This window comes from Miscanthus floridulus, chromosome 19 (genome assembly GCF_019320115.1).
Source record: "Miscanthus floridulus cultivar M001 chromosome 19, ASM1932011v1, whole genome shotgun sequence".
Lineage (NCBI taxonomy): Eukaryota > Viridiplantae > Streptophyta > Magnoliopsida > Poales > Poaceae > Miscanthus > Miscanthus floridulus.
Window position 1 is genome coordinate 16,232,346 of NC_089598.1, and position 15,879 is coordinate 16,248,224.

At 45.3% G+C, this 15,879-nt stretch overlaps 1 protein-coding gene and 1 pseudogene across 4 annotated transcripts; one reads left to right on the forward strand and one right to left on the reverse strand.

Annotated features, from left to right (window-relative positions):
- Positions 1-762: 762 nt before the first annotated feature.
- Positions 763-15,363, forward strand: LOC136525347 (uncharacterized). 4 transcript variants are annotated; one of them, XM_066518347.1, is made up of 11 exons: positions 1,012-1,116; positions 1,218-1,268; positions 1,625-1,686; positions 1,810-1,959; positions 2,340-2,512; positions 5,396-5,611; positions 5,708-7,368; positions 7,474-7,539; positions 7,657-7,726; positions 11,593-12,362; positions 12,446-13,026. In XM_066518347.1, exons 5-10 carry the CDS (start codon positions 2,342-2,344, stop codon positions 11,635-11,637), a joined length of 2,229 nt encoding a protein of 742 aa, XP_066374444.1. In that variant the 5' UTR covers positions 1,012-1,116; positions 1,218-1,268; positions 1,625-1,686; positions 1,810-1,959; positions 2,340-2,341; the 3' UTR covers positions 11,638-12,362; positions 12,446-13,026. The 4 variants fall into 4 exon arrangements, with proteins under 4 accessions (XP_066374447.1, XP_066374444.1, XP_066374445.1 ...); XM_066518348.1 differs by having other exon boundaries at positions 12,149-12,362; XM_066518350.1 differs by lacking the exon at positions 1,218-1,268 and having other exon boundaries at positions 763-1,116; positions 1,810-1,964; positions 2,341-2,512.
- Positions 3,453-4,923, reverse strand: LOC136528559 (phospholipase A1 PLIP1, chloroplastic-like; annotated as a pseudogene).
- Positions 15,364-15,879: the final 516 nt, after the last annotated feature.

Sequence of the window (15,879 nt, forward strand, 5' to 3'; positions counted from 1 at the left end):
TTCGAACATACTCTTGCAACATATGTGTGAAACATATGCAACATCCATATAAAAACGCTTGCAACATACAGATGAAACATTTTGAACAAACGCTTGCAACATGCCTCTGAAAAACTTGCAACATGTCTCTGGAACACTTAACATATGCAACATCATGATCTACTTTTATAACATCCATATGAAATACTTGCAAACATACCTCTGGATTATCTGAATCACTTCAAACATACGCTTGCAACATGTCAGGCGTGAAACTCTAGTGGAAGGCGGCCACCATGTCAGACACGTCGAGGGACTCGATAACCGCATCGATGGGCAGATCGGGGTTGGGAGGTGGTGGAGCTAAGAGCACTACCGGCTTAGCTGTTGCGAGCTTCTTCCACTGGGGCATGGGGGCGCGCGGAGCCTCGATGCGAGCACGAAGTACGGTACGGCCGTAGGAGGAGGTGACGAGGAGGACGCCGGTGCCGGCTCCAGCGATGAGGGCAAGGGCGGTCGGCAGGCACGACTCCAGCGGTGCAGCTTGGCGTCGCGGCGAGTGAGAGCCCCGAGATGGAGGTAGCGGAGGTGGTCGCTGCTAGGGAAGAGGAGCGGTGGGCGAGTGATAGAGAATGCCACGACACCCCTGCTAGTCGGAAATGTCACCGTCTTTTTATTTTAAGATAAGAAACGGTGAAAGAATAAAGGGAAAGGAAACAGGCCGGACGGTCGGATGCCAGCATTTCCGTTCCCGAAAACAAATCAAACCCTAATGTCATGTATCATTTGCTCCACTCCCGAAACGCCCGGCGCGCGCGAACGCCGTCACTTCCCCTTCGCGCCAAAAACAAAACCCTAGGTCTCCCACCTTTATGGAGCCGCCGCCGGTGGAGCCGCAGGTGGCGGAGATTGCCGCGGAGCCCGACCGCGCCGCCGCGTACGCGCGGTTGCTCCACCTGCAGCGCGGCTGCGCCGCCGACCCCTCCGCCGCCGCCGACCTCGCCGCGGAGTTGCCTTCCACCCTCCTCCCGCTCCTCCTCCTCGACGCGGCCGCCGATGACGAGGCTGTCGCCGTTTCTGCGCTCAAGTGCCTCGGCTTCACGCTCTACCACCCCGTCCTCGTCTCCACCATTTCAGGTACTACTAATAGTGGCTCTCTGTGCTCGCATTTCTTCAGTTAAATATCCAGTGTTGGTTGAACAAGATCTTGATTAGTGAATCAATTTGGTTCTGCATAGTTAATGAGAAAGAATTGTACATGGTGGGATTCAGCCTCTTCTGTTAATAAGGTTACATTGCTTTTCGTTATGAAGTATATTACCCTCCAACGGTGTGCCGTAAGATCAAAACTTAAACCTTTTGCATTGGTTTGAATCTGAACTCCACCGGCATGTTTGACATTTTTAGCTCAAAAAAACATTTACTTTCTACTGTTGCCTGGCAATTAATCAGAGCTCCTTCCATTTTGAATGTTATTTGTACTGTTTTCCGACTCTTATCACTTTTACTACCAATCTCATTAATCCCTTGGGTTCATCCTTCTGAAAATCTAAGTTGACACTGTCCTGCTCAGTTTTTTATACATGACATGCTATCGACATTATTTCAAATAACACAGCTAAAAATATATTTTCTTATTTTACAGCACAGATGGCCCAATTGGCATTGGATACCTTGGTACAGATAATCATGAATACTCGGATGAAGGTTGATCTGGCTGACCATTTTTTCCTTCTCAACAGCTTAAGATGCTAAATTTTGCGTGCAGAATGCGTATTTGATCTTTTAGTATTTGATTCCCATTTTCTCCTGTTAATTCTTTTACTACAGTCGGCTTGTAATTTGGGTGTCTGGTGCTTCTCGGTTCAACAATTGGAGCCCTTGATTATAGAGGATAGAGCAGATCCAATGCTTATTGCTATTGTTCATGCCCTCGACAATCCATTTGGTTCCTTGTCCACAACATTTGAGGCAGCTCAGGTTGTTCTGCACACCTAAACTATGTTGCATTTCATTGCTTTTTTTTTTCTGTGTTTTTTAGGAATTTCAATGTACAGGCTGCAACCGAATTGATCATGTAACTACAGCCTACTTGCTTAGTGGTGTTCATTACAAAATAACAATATGCTTTCACAATGCTTCTAATTCACAGGAATTTGCCTCAAATCATGCAAAACTCTTATTAGCATACTTTGCTCCTTTTTTCTCTTCCTTTATCATCTATCATATTATAATGTAACTTGGAATAGTGCTTTTAATAACTTCTGCTGTAGGCTATCATGAATTTTTTTCTCTCCCTTTATCATCTATCATTATTATAATGTAACTTGGAATAGTGCTTTTAAAAATTTCTGCTGTAGGCATGAAGCTTGCTGACCAAAGTCCCAAAAGAATGAGGGACCAATCATGCTTGTGGGTTCCACCAGTGTACCGAAGACTCTTAAGTGCTGACAAGACAGAAAGGGACATGGCAGAAAGATGCCTTATTAAGGTGTCATGTCTTATTCTACCACCTCAGCCTCTTCTTTCCAAGGTAATTAAAAGATCACTGTTAATTACTAGAAGATATAATTAGATGTTGCTTTAGTATTAGAAGCAACTCATATGAATATTTCTGTTAATTCATTAAAAACTGTGAATCTGTTGCTTGCAAATTCATGCCACATATGCACATTGTGGTGTATTATTTGTTTTTCTAAATGGACTATCTTCTGATAGAGCATTTTAATCCAACTTAACTATCTGGGTGCATTATAACGGTGCACCCAAAGGTTCAAGTAGATTGGGTGACTTATTATGATAAATCTTGAGGGTAGGTTCATGTGGACAAGCAATGATTCAATACATTTTTTTTTGTGACTGGAATGCCAAGGCAATTTAGCTGAATTGCATTAGTTTTACATATTGGTGACATACGGATGTACTCCTTGTCACACAACAGTAACTGCAGTGTGAGCTTTTGTTGAAGTGAGTAGCATATCAGCAAACTAATTCTCTATCAATAGTATAACATTATTAAAACACTTAAAATCAAATCTGAAATGATAGGTCTAGAGGCTTCATAACACTTCCTGGCTTCCTGCTACTATTGAAATGTCCTGCAGTTCTGTTACTTTCAGTTCAGGTTACAGAATCCATGTACCAGCAAAAACTGGAAACTATTAATTCTTTCTGTGACATGCAGGAGAGCTGCATGTCATTGTATCAATAGGTACAAAGGTGCGGTCACAAGAACATGCTGATTCCACTGCTGGGGTTAGTTTTTTATGACACGCGTGCCCTAGAAGCAAGGAAAACACCCTCCACAACAACTATACTCATTGAAGCAACTCAGCCAGTGCCTTGCTCCTGCCAGGATCCACAAATGGCCCTGGTCAGCGGCTTCCTGGAGCACAACTTGGATGCTTGGTTGCTCCCCGTTGAATTATGAGTTAAATACACCGGCGGCCCTTAAACTTGTAGCTCTGTACCACTTAGGTCCACGAACTCTCAAAATCGAAATCTAACTCCCTAAACTTGTTAAGTCGTGCACTGCAGGTCCATACCTCTTCATGTGGGTGCTGACTAGGATAAAATTTATAAAAAACACCTCCAGCAATGCCTAGCTTATCCTCCGAGTCCAGCCGGAACAACGCCGCGCCCTCGGGGAGGAACGGGTGCCGCGGCGACAAGCCGCTGTCGGGCTGCAGGATGTACCTCGCGCCCATGGGCGTGTACAGCACCTTGTGCGTGTTGAGGCACGGGTGAGTGCGGACTGCGGAGCACGCCATTGAGGCGCAACGCGATGGCGTGGCCCGGGTAGCGGCACGAGAAGGCCCTGTGCACGTCGCGGTGCATGGCCACGGACCGGACGTGCGCCTCGCGACGTCCAGACGCGGCTCCTGCCGGAGAACATGGAGGGCGCCCCGAACGTGACCACCGGGTGTAGCGCGTCGGCCGTCACCACGCCGCGCGCCAGCAGCATCAGGCTGACGAGCACCGCGAGGCTGCCGTCGAGCGAGTGGCCCGTGAGCCTCGATCTCCGGCATCACCTGCTCGTAGATGCCCTTGGCCGCCTCGTAGATATGCCCGGTGCACCAGCACCCCCGTGCCCTCGAACTCGGTGGGCTCGAACAGGAGGTTGGCCTGCAACGACGCCAGCGAGTCGGAGCCTTGGATGCCAAGGCACCGGGTCCGCGCGTCCGCCTCGTCGCAGAAGAACCACTCGCACGGCGACCGCGGGTCGCGGGCCGCCTCCTACCGCGCCTCATCCTTGGCGGCCACCACCGCCGTCACCGTCGAGGCGGCCATGTCCGTGGCCACGCCCGAGTTGTACAGCCTGCCCTGACGCGCCTGCTGCGGCGGCCGCCGCGCACCGAACGAGAGTAGGCCCCGCGCGCGCGGACGTAGGACGCGACCGACGCCGCCACCTCGTAGGATAGGCCACGTGGAGTCCGCGTCCAGCTTGGCGCGTATGATGCCAGCCTCCGCCTTCTCCAAAGACTGATCATTCATCTACTAAAACTAACAGGTTTTCCATCATGAAAATTTTCACTCGAATAATGAGCATCGAATAACGTCCCTGGTCGCCCAGACCTGCGGCAGGACGTCCAACCAGCGCCTCTGAGTCTCCCTGCTCGAGAGTCCAGCAACCGGAGTTGCAGCGCGCCACGACGATCCGGGAGCTCATCATCGTCGCGCTGACTGCCGCCAGGAGATCAGCGAGGCTGCACGCGTTCAACCTTAGCTACGGGGCGTGAGGGACGCCGGCGGACCGCCTGGTGATGAGTTGCACGGCGCTGTACAAGGACTGCCTCCGCTCCGCGGCGTATGCGCTGGCCAGGGTGACCAACATGCTGGCATACGACGACCGCGTGGCTGACGCTGTGAGCGCCCTGCATGTGTTCGTGGAGAAGTGCCAGAGCCCCTTCAACGCGCAGGAGATCACGTCACAGCTGGAGCAGGTGAACCGGGAGTCCGGGACTCGGAGGATAAGCTGGGCATTGCTGGAGGTGTTTTTCATAAATTTTTATCCTAGTCAGCAGCCACATGAGGGGGTATGGACCTGCAGTGCACGACTTAACAAGTAAAGGGAGTTAGATTTCGATTTTAAGAGTTCGTGGACCTAAGTGGTACAGAGCTACAAGTTTAAGGGCCGCCGGTGTATTTAACTCTTGAATTATTAATAGATTAATATAGGCAAACGTGCACGTGATGCAGGTTTTTGGTTATACCAATTTTTGTGTTGCATTTGATATCTGAATCTTTTTCTGTGTGTTTACTATTTCCTGGAGTTGGCTTATTAAATGGTTCAGTGTTTCTCCTGCAACTTTGCATATTTTCCGCATATTTTACTTGCTGTGGTGATCTGCTTTCCTATCCTCAATGAGCTTATCTATCGATTGTTTCCCAATTTATTTTGATGCATGCTGTATAGGCTGTTGCTTCAGACCTTGAGCAGAAGTTACTCTCCTGCATGGTAAATATGCTTGATGATCCTTCGAAGAAAGTTCAAACTGTGAAGTCATGGGGATGGATCATATCTTTGCTTGGTCCAGATGCAGTGAACAATAGACCGCTGCTTAATAAACTCCTAAAGGTTCCTGAGCAGATGTTTACTGATCTAAACCCACAAGTTCAGGTTGCTACAATGGTGAGTTAAACTATTTATCCTTTTTCCGGACTACAATTTATTTTCTAGTATTATGAATGTCTGTATTACATTATGATAATCTTTACATATTTACAGGTTTCCTGGAAAAAATTGGTGGATGCATTTTTTCCTTCTCAGGCAACCAAGATTGTGGTCCAACAAACTGTGATTCCCCCATTAAAACCCATTGAACAGGCAAGTGCACAGGTGAAAAGGATAAGATTAATTATGGTGCCTTTATGTCGAGTTCTATCAAGAAGTCGCAATATTGTACTTGGCCTTTCTTGTTTGAGTACATGGCATTACCTTCTACATAGACTTGGTAATCTGATCAATCATTTACCCATTCTGGAGGCTGCTTTTGGGCCAATACTCAAAATAGTTTTCTCTTTTGGGATCAATGATCAGAACAAGCCGCTGTGGTCATTTTGCTTGAATCTTTTTCATGATTTTGTTTCATCCAAAAATAGGGGCAGAGAGGATTTGTGTGCTCCAGTGAATCAGAACTTGCTAGCTCAATCGTGCATGCATATCAAGGCCTTATTGGGTGTTCAACATATCAAATGGTTACCATGGGATATTAGATGCTTTCATTTCCAGCTTGATATTCTTGGCATAATTCTTAAGCCAGAACTATTCCAGGACATGATTCCTGAAACACTGGTGATTGTTATGGATTCTGCAACAGAGATTTTCAGATTTCTTCTTCAAGGTATTCAAATCGAACTTAGAGAGCAGCATGCTTATGAACAAGTCAGCGAATGCATTACTAATGTGTGCATGTTTGCAAAGAAGTTGTTGCTGGATCATATAAGAAAGAATAGTGTTAACAAGTGTGCAACATTACTGGAATTTGGTCTTCGGTTTGTGAAAGTTATTGTGGACGAACTAGATCATTCTCTGTTAGCGTCTGAAAACATTGAGGTATGCCTAGACATCGAGCACATAAAGGAGAACCAACATGCAGAATACAGTCCAAAGGTGTCTTTACCAAGAATCAGATCACTCTCTTACATGGAGATGGTTTCTCCAGCAGTTTATGTGGCTGCACTGTCTCTGTCCATGATATCTCAGTATACTGGAGAGCTGTCTCGTAGAGATGCAGAGAAGTTGGTTTTAATTCTGGCTTCATCAGATGTCCTGGAGAGTTTTCGTATTGCTGTCTCTTTTATGTATATGCAGATCGGGCGCCCGACATGTAATAGGGAAAGATTAAAATGGTTGATGGTTTGGAACTCGTTTGCAAAACAATTGAACAGTCAAATTATCTCTTATTTGGAAACCAATTCTGGATTAAGTTACCATGATGTTCTCCATCAGTTCTTCTGTTATCCAATCCTTTATTTTTTATACCCCAAGGGGATATCCATTCTTTTGAATGCTGAAAACAGCTCTGAGTCAAATGTTTCTGTCCTGCAAGACCTGGAGATGGAATCAACAATTGAAGTTTATAGATCCCTCTCTACAAACTCCTGTAATTCGAAGTTTTCTTCCAAGGTTTTCTTTGATGGTTTTTACAAATACTTGGTTTGCACTATTGACGAAAACATGGCATTGTTCCAAGCCAACCTTGAGCATTTGTCAGAGAAGTTCGAAAATGCTAGTATCCTTTCTGCCCTTGGTGAAATAGTTATTGGACTGTTACAGAATGATCAAATGTTGACCTCTGCTAACCAAGAGGTGAAGGAAACAAGTGAAGATTCTTTTGTGTACAAACAACCTAAACTTTTCTTGAATTGGTTCAAGCTTGCTAATAGGTTTGTTGACTTACACTTCTAAATGGAACACCTGTATCTATCCTGCCTACCATAAGGATGACCTCAGTCTGTTTCAGTAATCTATAAGCTTTTTATGATATGCAGGTTTATGAGGTTGTCAAGTTTTCATTTCAAAGGAAATCCAGCTGGACAGCACCAGGTCACAATCAGGTATTTGAGCAGATTTACAAAATTGCAAACCTGTCTGTTGATTTTAATGGAAGTAAGCTGCTATTAGTTGTGTGCCTGAGTTTACATCTCAGTTCTTTTAACTTGGTTGTGCTTCAGGTTTTTTTCAACTTTATCTAATCTTTCTGGGCATCTCATACTAAAGGAAGACGTTCTTCTTCTTTTCGAGGTTTGTGGCATATTCACAGCACAAAGTAAAAATATAGATGTTCATGTTGCTAAGGGCATCAACTTCATTTAGTCCTACTCTTTCTAGAATTCAAGCACATAACACCATGAATATGCATACATTTGGGCACCTTTTTCAAATTGGCAGTTGAAATCTGATTGCCCATAACAGCCTAATCTAATATACCTGCATGTAAAAATTTCATAACCACCTATAAAGAGAATTAGTTAACATGAGATCGTCTCTGGACCCGTCTTCCTTTAACTTCCTTAGATCATAGAATCTCCCTTCCACAATTATCCTGTAGAGAGAATTCATCTCAAAGCACACTGAGCGACGATCATTTGAATCAAGAAAGCCACGAAGACCTATGCACGCCAATGAGTTCTTTTGTGATAGGATGAGCTTTCTGCCTTGGATACATTGAGTAGCCTCCCTCTTAGCCTTTTAGTAATCTTTACGTGAAAACATTGAGTTTTAAACAGGGTAATAGCTTGGATATATCAATTGTCACCACGGGTACAGATGTTTGATGTTTCAATTGCTCTAATGTAAACATTGGATTCTGTGCAAACATACCACAAGTTAGATCAATACTCAGACATATACGTGTATATTTTTTTGTAGACAAGTGTATATGTATATACAAAAAGGAATAATTACAAATTATGAAGCTACACATTTTTAACAAAAAAAAACATTGTCACTTGATTTGAGTATCAATAGATTTATAATTAACATATATTTAGTTTGCAATTTCTGCGGTTTTCAAATTGGCCGTCATTCCATTGGAACTTGTCGGAACAAGCAAGGCCTGAAGGAAATGAATTAGCATTATATGACTGCCTTGCGATTTAGCAGGAAGTCTTATGTAGTAGGGAGTCATCTGTAGTTGATGATGGGCATGGTCCACAGAAGCAGTGACGATGTGATGGAGTAGATCACGAATGCTAGCGTTTACGACGTTGCAAAACTCAGGAGATGGCAAAAGAAACAAAGTTGAAAATCATTGTTTTATGCAGGACCTTGGCGATCACCTTGGGCCAGTTGAGGAGCTAGACATGAAACTATTGCCCTATAAGTTTGATAGTTTAAAGCAACGCTATTAAGGATAGTGACGAAGAGCATCGGCTAACTAGTGAGCCCATGATATGGATATGTTGCCATAATATATATGCCCTCTCGACTGTATAACAATGTTTTAGTAAGGTATAAATTCCTATAAATTTAGTTTATAAAAACATAAGCTGCAATCTATCTTCCAATTACTTTTATAATAGATTCCATTGTTATGAAATTCTTCTCCAAATATTCATGAACTAGACAACACAAATGCCACTAACACAGTTATTTCTTAGTACACACATTTAAACTATTGTTTCTATTAGGAACCAAAGTCCATGCCATGGCTAACTTTAGAAGAAAATTAATGATGATATACTATTTTAATTTTCTTTTGGGTTGTGAAATAAGCAAGCAGCAATTCTTCGTTGTGACTAGCCAACAAGCAGCAATGTTATGTGGAAAAGGGATACACCTTTGTGACTAGCATAGGGTTGTCTCTTGGTGGTAGTTCTCCGTTACCAATTCATCGACAACTGGTATCATCAACAACTGGTACCATCTATATGCATACATTTGGGCACCCTTTTCAAATTGACAGTTGAAATTTGATTACCCATAACAACCTGATCTTAATATACTTGCATGCGAAAATTTCATAACCAGACATAAAGCAAATAAGTTAGAATAAGTAATAAAGCATATTCTGAGTGTAGATCCACGAGAAGCATATGATCTATAATACCCTGTTCATGCAAGAGGTTGCACATGGTAAATCCAGGGATAGTGGTGATGAATTAATACTGCCTCATCGCAAACACTGCCCACCACCAGTACCGGTCCTCCTAGCCAAACACAATTCACCACCGGTCAGTAGCACTTCATTGCCAAAACAAGTGCGAGAGAAAAGGTGAGAAATCTGGCACGTACCTGGTTACGACAGACAGCGTGAGGAGTTGTGTACAATGTTTTTAAGGCGTCGCTTAGGCATCGCTTAAGCGCCAAGGCATTGCAGGCACGACGCCTTAGCAGACGACTTGCCTTAGATTCGTGTGGCGTCCGCCTTGCTGTCGAGGCATCCAAAAAACATCGCTTTGGCGTCCAAATCACGCCAAATCGCACATGGCGGGCGCCATATGAGGAAGCCTCTGCTCTCGGCAGTGGGAAAACGCGGGAGAATCGGCGCGAAAAAAGGAAAGAGAGAGCGTGAGCGCACGAAAGAAATAGGCACATGCAGAGAGAGAGAGAGAGAGAGAGAGATGGCACGCGGGAGAAACAGAGCGCAGAGAGAGCAGGCGTGTGGCACCCTAGTGAGCAGGAGAGGAAGAGGAAGTCGTAGCTCACCCGCGCTGCCGCCTTCACCCTCGCTGCTGGTGCCGGGGGAAGTTGCCGCTCGACCGTCCGTAGCCGAGCCATGCAGCCATGCTCTCTTCCCTCTCAGGAAGCCATGCAGCTGCGCCCGCATCTGGAAGAGAGAGGGAGGGATGAGACAGAGAGAGGAGTGGAGGCCGAAGTTAGAAGTCAGAAGGAGAGTTGTGGTGGCGCTGGAGTCTAGAGAGGATTAGGAATTTGGGAGCAGAGAGATGAAGACATACTTGGAGGGTTAGGTGCACATGGGCTGCCTGATGGGTTGGGCCAGACCACTTCTTACTCCTCCTCCTTTCTTTTTCCTTTTTTTCTCTTCACCATCTACTGCTCTGAGCTGCTGTTTTAAATTTTTCTTAAGCGTAAGGCGGTAGTTAGTTGCCACGCCTCGCCTTACCACCTTGAAAACATTGGTTGTGTGGATTGGCGTCGGAGCCCGCACCGGTAAGCTTTTGGATGCAGAGCCAGAGAGCGGCGCGGTAGTGGGGGTAGGCCAATGATTTCTCTCCTCGCCTCGATCTTAGTGACACGGGCGGCCGGACTACGCCAGGAGGAGACCGTACCGACAGAACTCGTCGCGTACTATAGGGGGGGGGTGATTGGTTGCCCCCACAGGGCAGTCCTAAGGCCCATCCGGCATGAGTTGGTGCAGCGAGGGTGTGATTGGTATCCCGGCTCGCACCATATGCCTGCTCCCCTTCATACTTTTCCCCTCCGCCATCCTGCACGCCTCCATCTTCCCAATTTTCTGCTTCCCTTGTGAGCTGGGACGACGCGGTGCTTGGCGGGAAGGGTTTCGGGGAGTGCGGGAGATGACGCCATCCTAGCGATAAAAGGCGCGTGCGGGTGTGTGGCTAGGGTTACCGCCCCCATTTCCTCACCTCTCCTTAGTCCTTAGCTTTGGTGCGCCCTCTCCTCTTCATCCCCGTCGACCTCGGTTCATCGACCAAGTCGACCTCCTCCACTGACTCCGTGCTGGTCCTCCGGTGGTCCGACGGTATATCTCACCTGCGCCACCCTCCCCTGCTCTCCTGTGCGATGATTTTGTTGATTCTTTGTAGATTTTGTTTGCCGTGCACCCAAGAACTTTAGGGTTCTTGATGTTATGTACTCAGATCTGTGCGATGGTATTGCTGATTTACATCTGTATACTTGTTATCCTCTTCTTACGTCATTGGATCTGTGCGATGCACTCCTTTTTTTAACTGTACATATGTGGTCTTGCTTTAGATCTTGCACATGATGTTAGAGCAACCATTTTGATTCGAACTGAGCGAAGTGCCTAGGTCAATGATGTTAGATTTGTAGGCATTGGAGGGGCACCTTTTGGTGTGGCGGCCATGCCTTGCTTAAGATTGTCGGTCTGCAATTTTTGCTTGCTAATCAGTACACCCACAGTGCATCATCTCTTTCTAATTTCCACTATTTCCTGTTGGTAGCCATGGATTTGCAAGCTAGGTGCCGTGCTACCACTGCCATCGTAGTGGCAGTCGCTGCGTGGTTTTTCATGTGGTTTAGAAGAAGAGCTGAAGAAGCCCGATCAGTGGTAGATAGGGACCAACAAAGGATTAGCAACCTCAAATACATTTATGAATCTGATGATGTGCATTGTGTAAACCTGCTTAGAATGAAGAGGGCCCCATTTTTCCAATTATGTGACCTATTTTGAACTAGAGGCTTGGTTACTGACATCATCCATGCATCTATTGAGGAACAAGTAGCACTTGGTCACATTGAGAGGTTTAGGGTTGTGGACCTGACATTTAGAAGGTCAGGAGAGATAATCAGTAGGTTCTTCCAGAGGGTCTTGTATGCAGTAGGTGAATTGAGGAATGAGATGATTGTTCTCCCTGCTACTAGTGTCCATCCTAGGATCCTTGGGAGCAGAAGGTGGTACCCTTACTTCAATGTTGGTGCCCAATTCATTTAACTTCATTACTTAGGCCATATGTTGGTGCCTATTTTTTCACTACCAACATTATTTTCTTGATCTAGGATTGCATATGAGCTACTGATGGGACACATATGTTAGCTAGAGGGCCTGTGAAGATGCAACCTGCCTTGCACACCATTACTCAAAATGTCTTGGCAGCAGTGGACTTTGACCTCAGATTTACCTATGTTCTTGCTGGTTGGGAGGGATCTGCACATGATGCTCTAATTTTGTCTGATGCTCTAGAAAGAGCTGATGGACTTAGAGTCCCACCAGGTATCCTACCATGAACACTAAGCCTGTCTAGTTATAATTTGGGAAAGAAAAATACTGAAAATGTCCCTTTGTCCAACTTTTAGGAAAATTATATCTCGTTGATGCTGGATATGCAGTGAGGCCTAGGTTCCTGCAACCATATCGTGCCACAAGGTATCACTTAGGGAGTTTGGTTCAAACAGACCACAAAACCAAAGGGAGCTCTTCAACCTAAGGCACTCCTCTCTTAGAGTTACAGTAGAGAGGGCTTTTGGTGCTTTGAAAAATAAGTTCAGGATCCTGAACAACAAACCCTTCCACCCATACAAACACCCAAGTAAAGCTTGTTCTGGCATGCTGTATTCTTCACAATTGGACCCTCAAGCATGGCCTGGATGAACATGTGCCTGCTGAATCTACATGGACATCCAACACCAATGACAATGCCTCACAGCCAGATCATGTTCCTGACAATGGAACCTGGGCAAAACAGAGGGATGCATGGGCTGCCTAGATGTAGCAAAATAGGTGCTCTTCTAGAGTGTAAAACATTTGTCTGAATTTGCTGCCACTTGTGGTATTTGTGTACTGATTAGTAGCTTTGATGAGAACTTGTAATAACAACTGAGACCTAAGGCACTTCGCTATGATGTCTGTATGCACTTTTCATATGTTATCTGGTTTATTGTTGGCTTTGTATGCTTCCTTTGTTCAATCATATGTTGGCTGTCGATAGGAAATGGACCATGTTGAGCACAATGCTGTTCTTGTTAACAATGTGGTGAGGAATCAGGGTGGGTGCCTGCTGCTCATGTTGTTGACAATGTGGTGGGGAATCAGGGTGGGGCACTTGCTGGCCATGCTGATGATAATCCAGCAGCACCTTTGCCTAATGGCCCTATGCACTGGACCCCTGTTCAGTCTAGGTCATGCTAAGGAGGTTCCATGATCTGGTTGGGCAAGGGGTCAAAACTGACAAGGGGTTCAAGGAGGTTCATGTGAGGCAGGTTGCTAGCATGGTGTCTGAATTTGCTGGGGTGAATGTGAGCACCCAGTAGATTTATAGCCACTTGCGCAAATGGAGGTAGAGGTGGGTTAAGATTGTTAGGCTAAAGGATTTAAGTGGAACTCTTTGGAGTGAGGAGCACCACATGATAGTTCTTGATGATGAGCACCTCAATGGTCACACCAAGGTTAGGACCAACTTGGCTAAGCCCTGCTGATATGCATTCCCTTCATAACTTGTCCTTCCTATAACTAATAGTTTGTACCTGTTTGACTACCTAGGATCACCCAGGTGATGCAAAATTCTTGAACGCACATATTAAGAACTATGTTCAGATGGAGGCTATATTTGGTGGTAGCCAGGCTATAGGTAGGTTTGCAATGGGATCCAATGAGCCTTTAGGTACACCAACTGACCTTGGGCTGGGTGGTTTAGATGGTAGGGATGACATAACTAAGTCAGGTGGTGTTGAGGCTGAACCTAGTAAGGGCCCAGAGCCTAGTGTGGAGAGCTCTAAAGGTTCAGATGACAAGGACAAGGAGGGAAGAGGAGGAAGCTTTGTCAAGAGGAGGTAGACCTCATGGTTGGGATGACTGAGGCTGTTAGGTCAGTTGGTGAAGCCCTCAAAGCCCCCCAGCATAATGAGGTCCATGAGGATCTGTATGGCTGTGTCATGAGTTGCCCTAGATACACACAGCTAGCACTCATGTATGCTTTGGTCTATCTACTCAGGAACAAAGCAGAAGGGCTTTGCTTTGTCTAGATGACTGAGGCCCACAGGATCCTGTGGCTCAGCACATACCTGAGCGCATCCGGCTTTGCATAGATGCATATCAGCTAGCCTTCCTACTTTTGCAAATGTGCCATGCTAACTATCTTATGCTGTGGTTTCTTTTTTGGGGGTTGTAGCACTAACCTAAACTGTTGGTGGAGCCTGATGACATTGATAGGCTGCTGGAATTTTTGTATAGCATAGGAGGTATGGTGATGGATTTGATTAGCTATAAGGCTATGTGATGTGTATGGTTGAGAGCTCTGATGGATCTGATGGTGCTCAGATGAACAACAGCACCAAAACATTTGCATATTCATCAGGACTAAGTCTTATTTGCAATATTATTTGACTTCTCTATGTGCTATCATCTTTTCTGGTTTATTTGGCCACCACCTGAGCTATGAAATTCATTTGCTAGTTTTATTTGGCCAATGATGCAATCTGATTACACAACTATGAGGTGGTTGTACTATTGTTGCTGTGTCTAGTTGATGTTTTTGATGACTATCATTGAGCCCATGTGACACATCCATTTCCAAGCAACACTTGAGTAGCCTTGAGCTGATGGCTGGGAATGGGTATCACAAGGCTTCATGGCTGTCATTGTCTTTTGTTGCAAGGCTATGATTGAGTGTTTGTCCATTAAAGAAACATTGCAATAAGATGAGGCCTCGGTATCTTTACCCTGTGATGTCAATAGTAGTGATTTATTGTTGTTTCTAGTTGTAAGAAAGACTAAGGGTACTAGAACTTTGATTTGATTGTTGGTATGTTGTTTCATTTGAAAACCATCTTATACGCGTTTGTCTTTGTTGTTTCAAAGGGGGAATAGCTTGGTATGTTGTGTACTGCGGCAGGGAGCCTAGGGTGTATGCAATGCCTAGGTAACTGGTTTTAAAAATTGCTGCTATAAGAGCTTCCCTACCGAAGAAGAGGCAGTAGCATCATACATGGAGTTCAAGGGTTGTGAAGATGGAAAAGTTCATGTGAAGGCTCCTGCACCGGTCGTTAACAAAACATCTTGGTTATTTGCTCTTTGAATTGTTCAGTATATTGTGTTGGTGTTGCTCCTCTTCTTCATCGTTTTCAGTGGGAAGAAATGCATGTGATGACTCCCAATTGCCATGTATTCGACTGATGTTCTTGACCTTATGAGGTACTGCAGAACTTTGGGATAAACACCTAGGGGCTTGAACTGTTGTGTTGTTTTTATTTTCACTGATGCTCCAAGGTCGAGTGCAATGACTAGGCAATTTTATCTGAGGCTGCAATGTGCTTTTTCTAGTTGTGCTACAAACAGTGGTAAGGTCACCAATCTCATTCGTGGGTAATCGGACCAGGTGCCATGCGGTAACCAAAGAAGAACTGGAATCACCAGTTCATGCACCAAAACGATGCAAGCGGGGAACCAAACAAGATGTACGTCATCCAGTATCATGTACAAAGTGGCAACCAAACACAACCACTTGCATGCTTCCATCATGGCTGGGAACAGCCTGCACAATCCCCCCATCCCAGATCACCAACTCCAGAGCAACCAATCACCCCCTAGATCTCCAGCGGTCTAGGCGGCCGACGCTGCGGCAGGAGCGCACTGAGGGCACTAGCAATGGGTGACTCATAAGCTAGCTCTAAGCATCTTTTTCATATTTCAATAGAAGAGAGAAAAACTAGCTCTTAATCAAGAGCTAGGCTCATACACACATTATAAAAACATGTGAGAGTGTCATATGAGTCTAATTATACTATGAGTCATT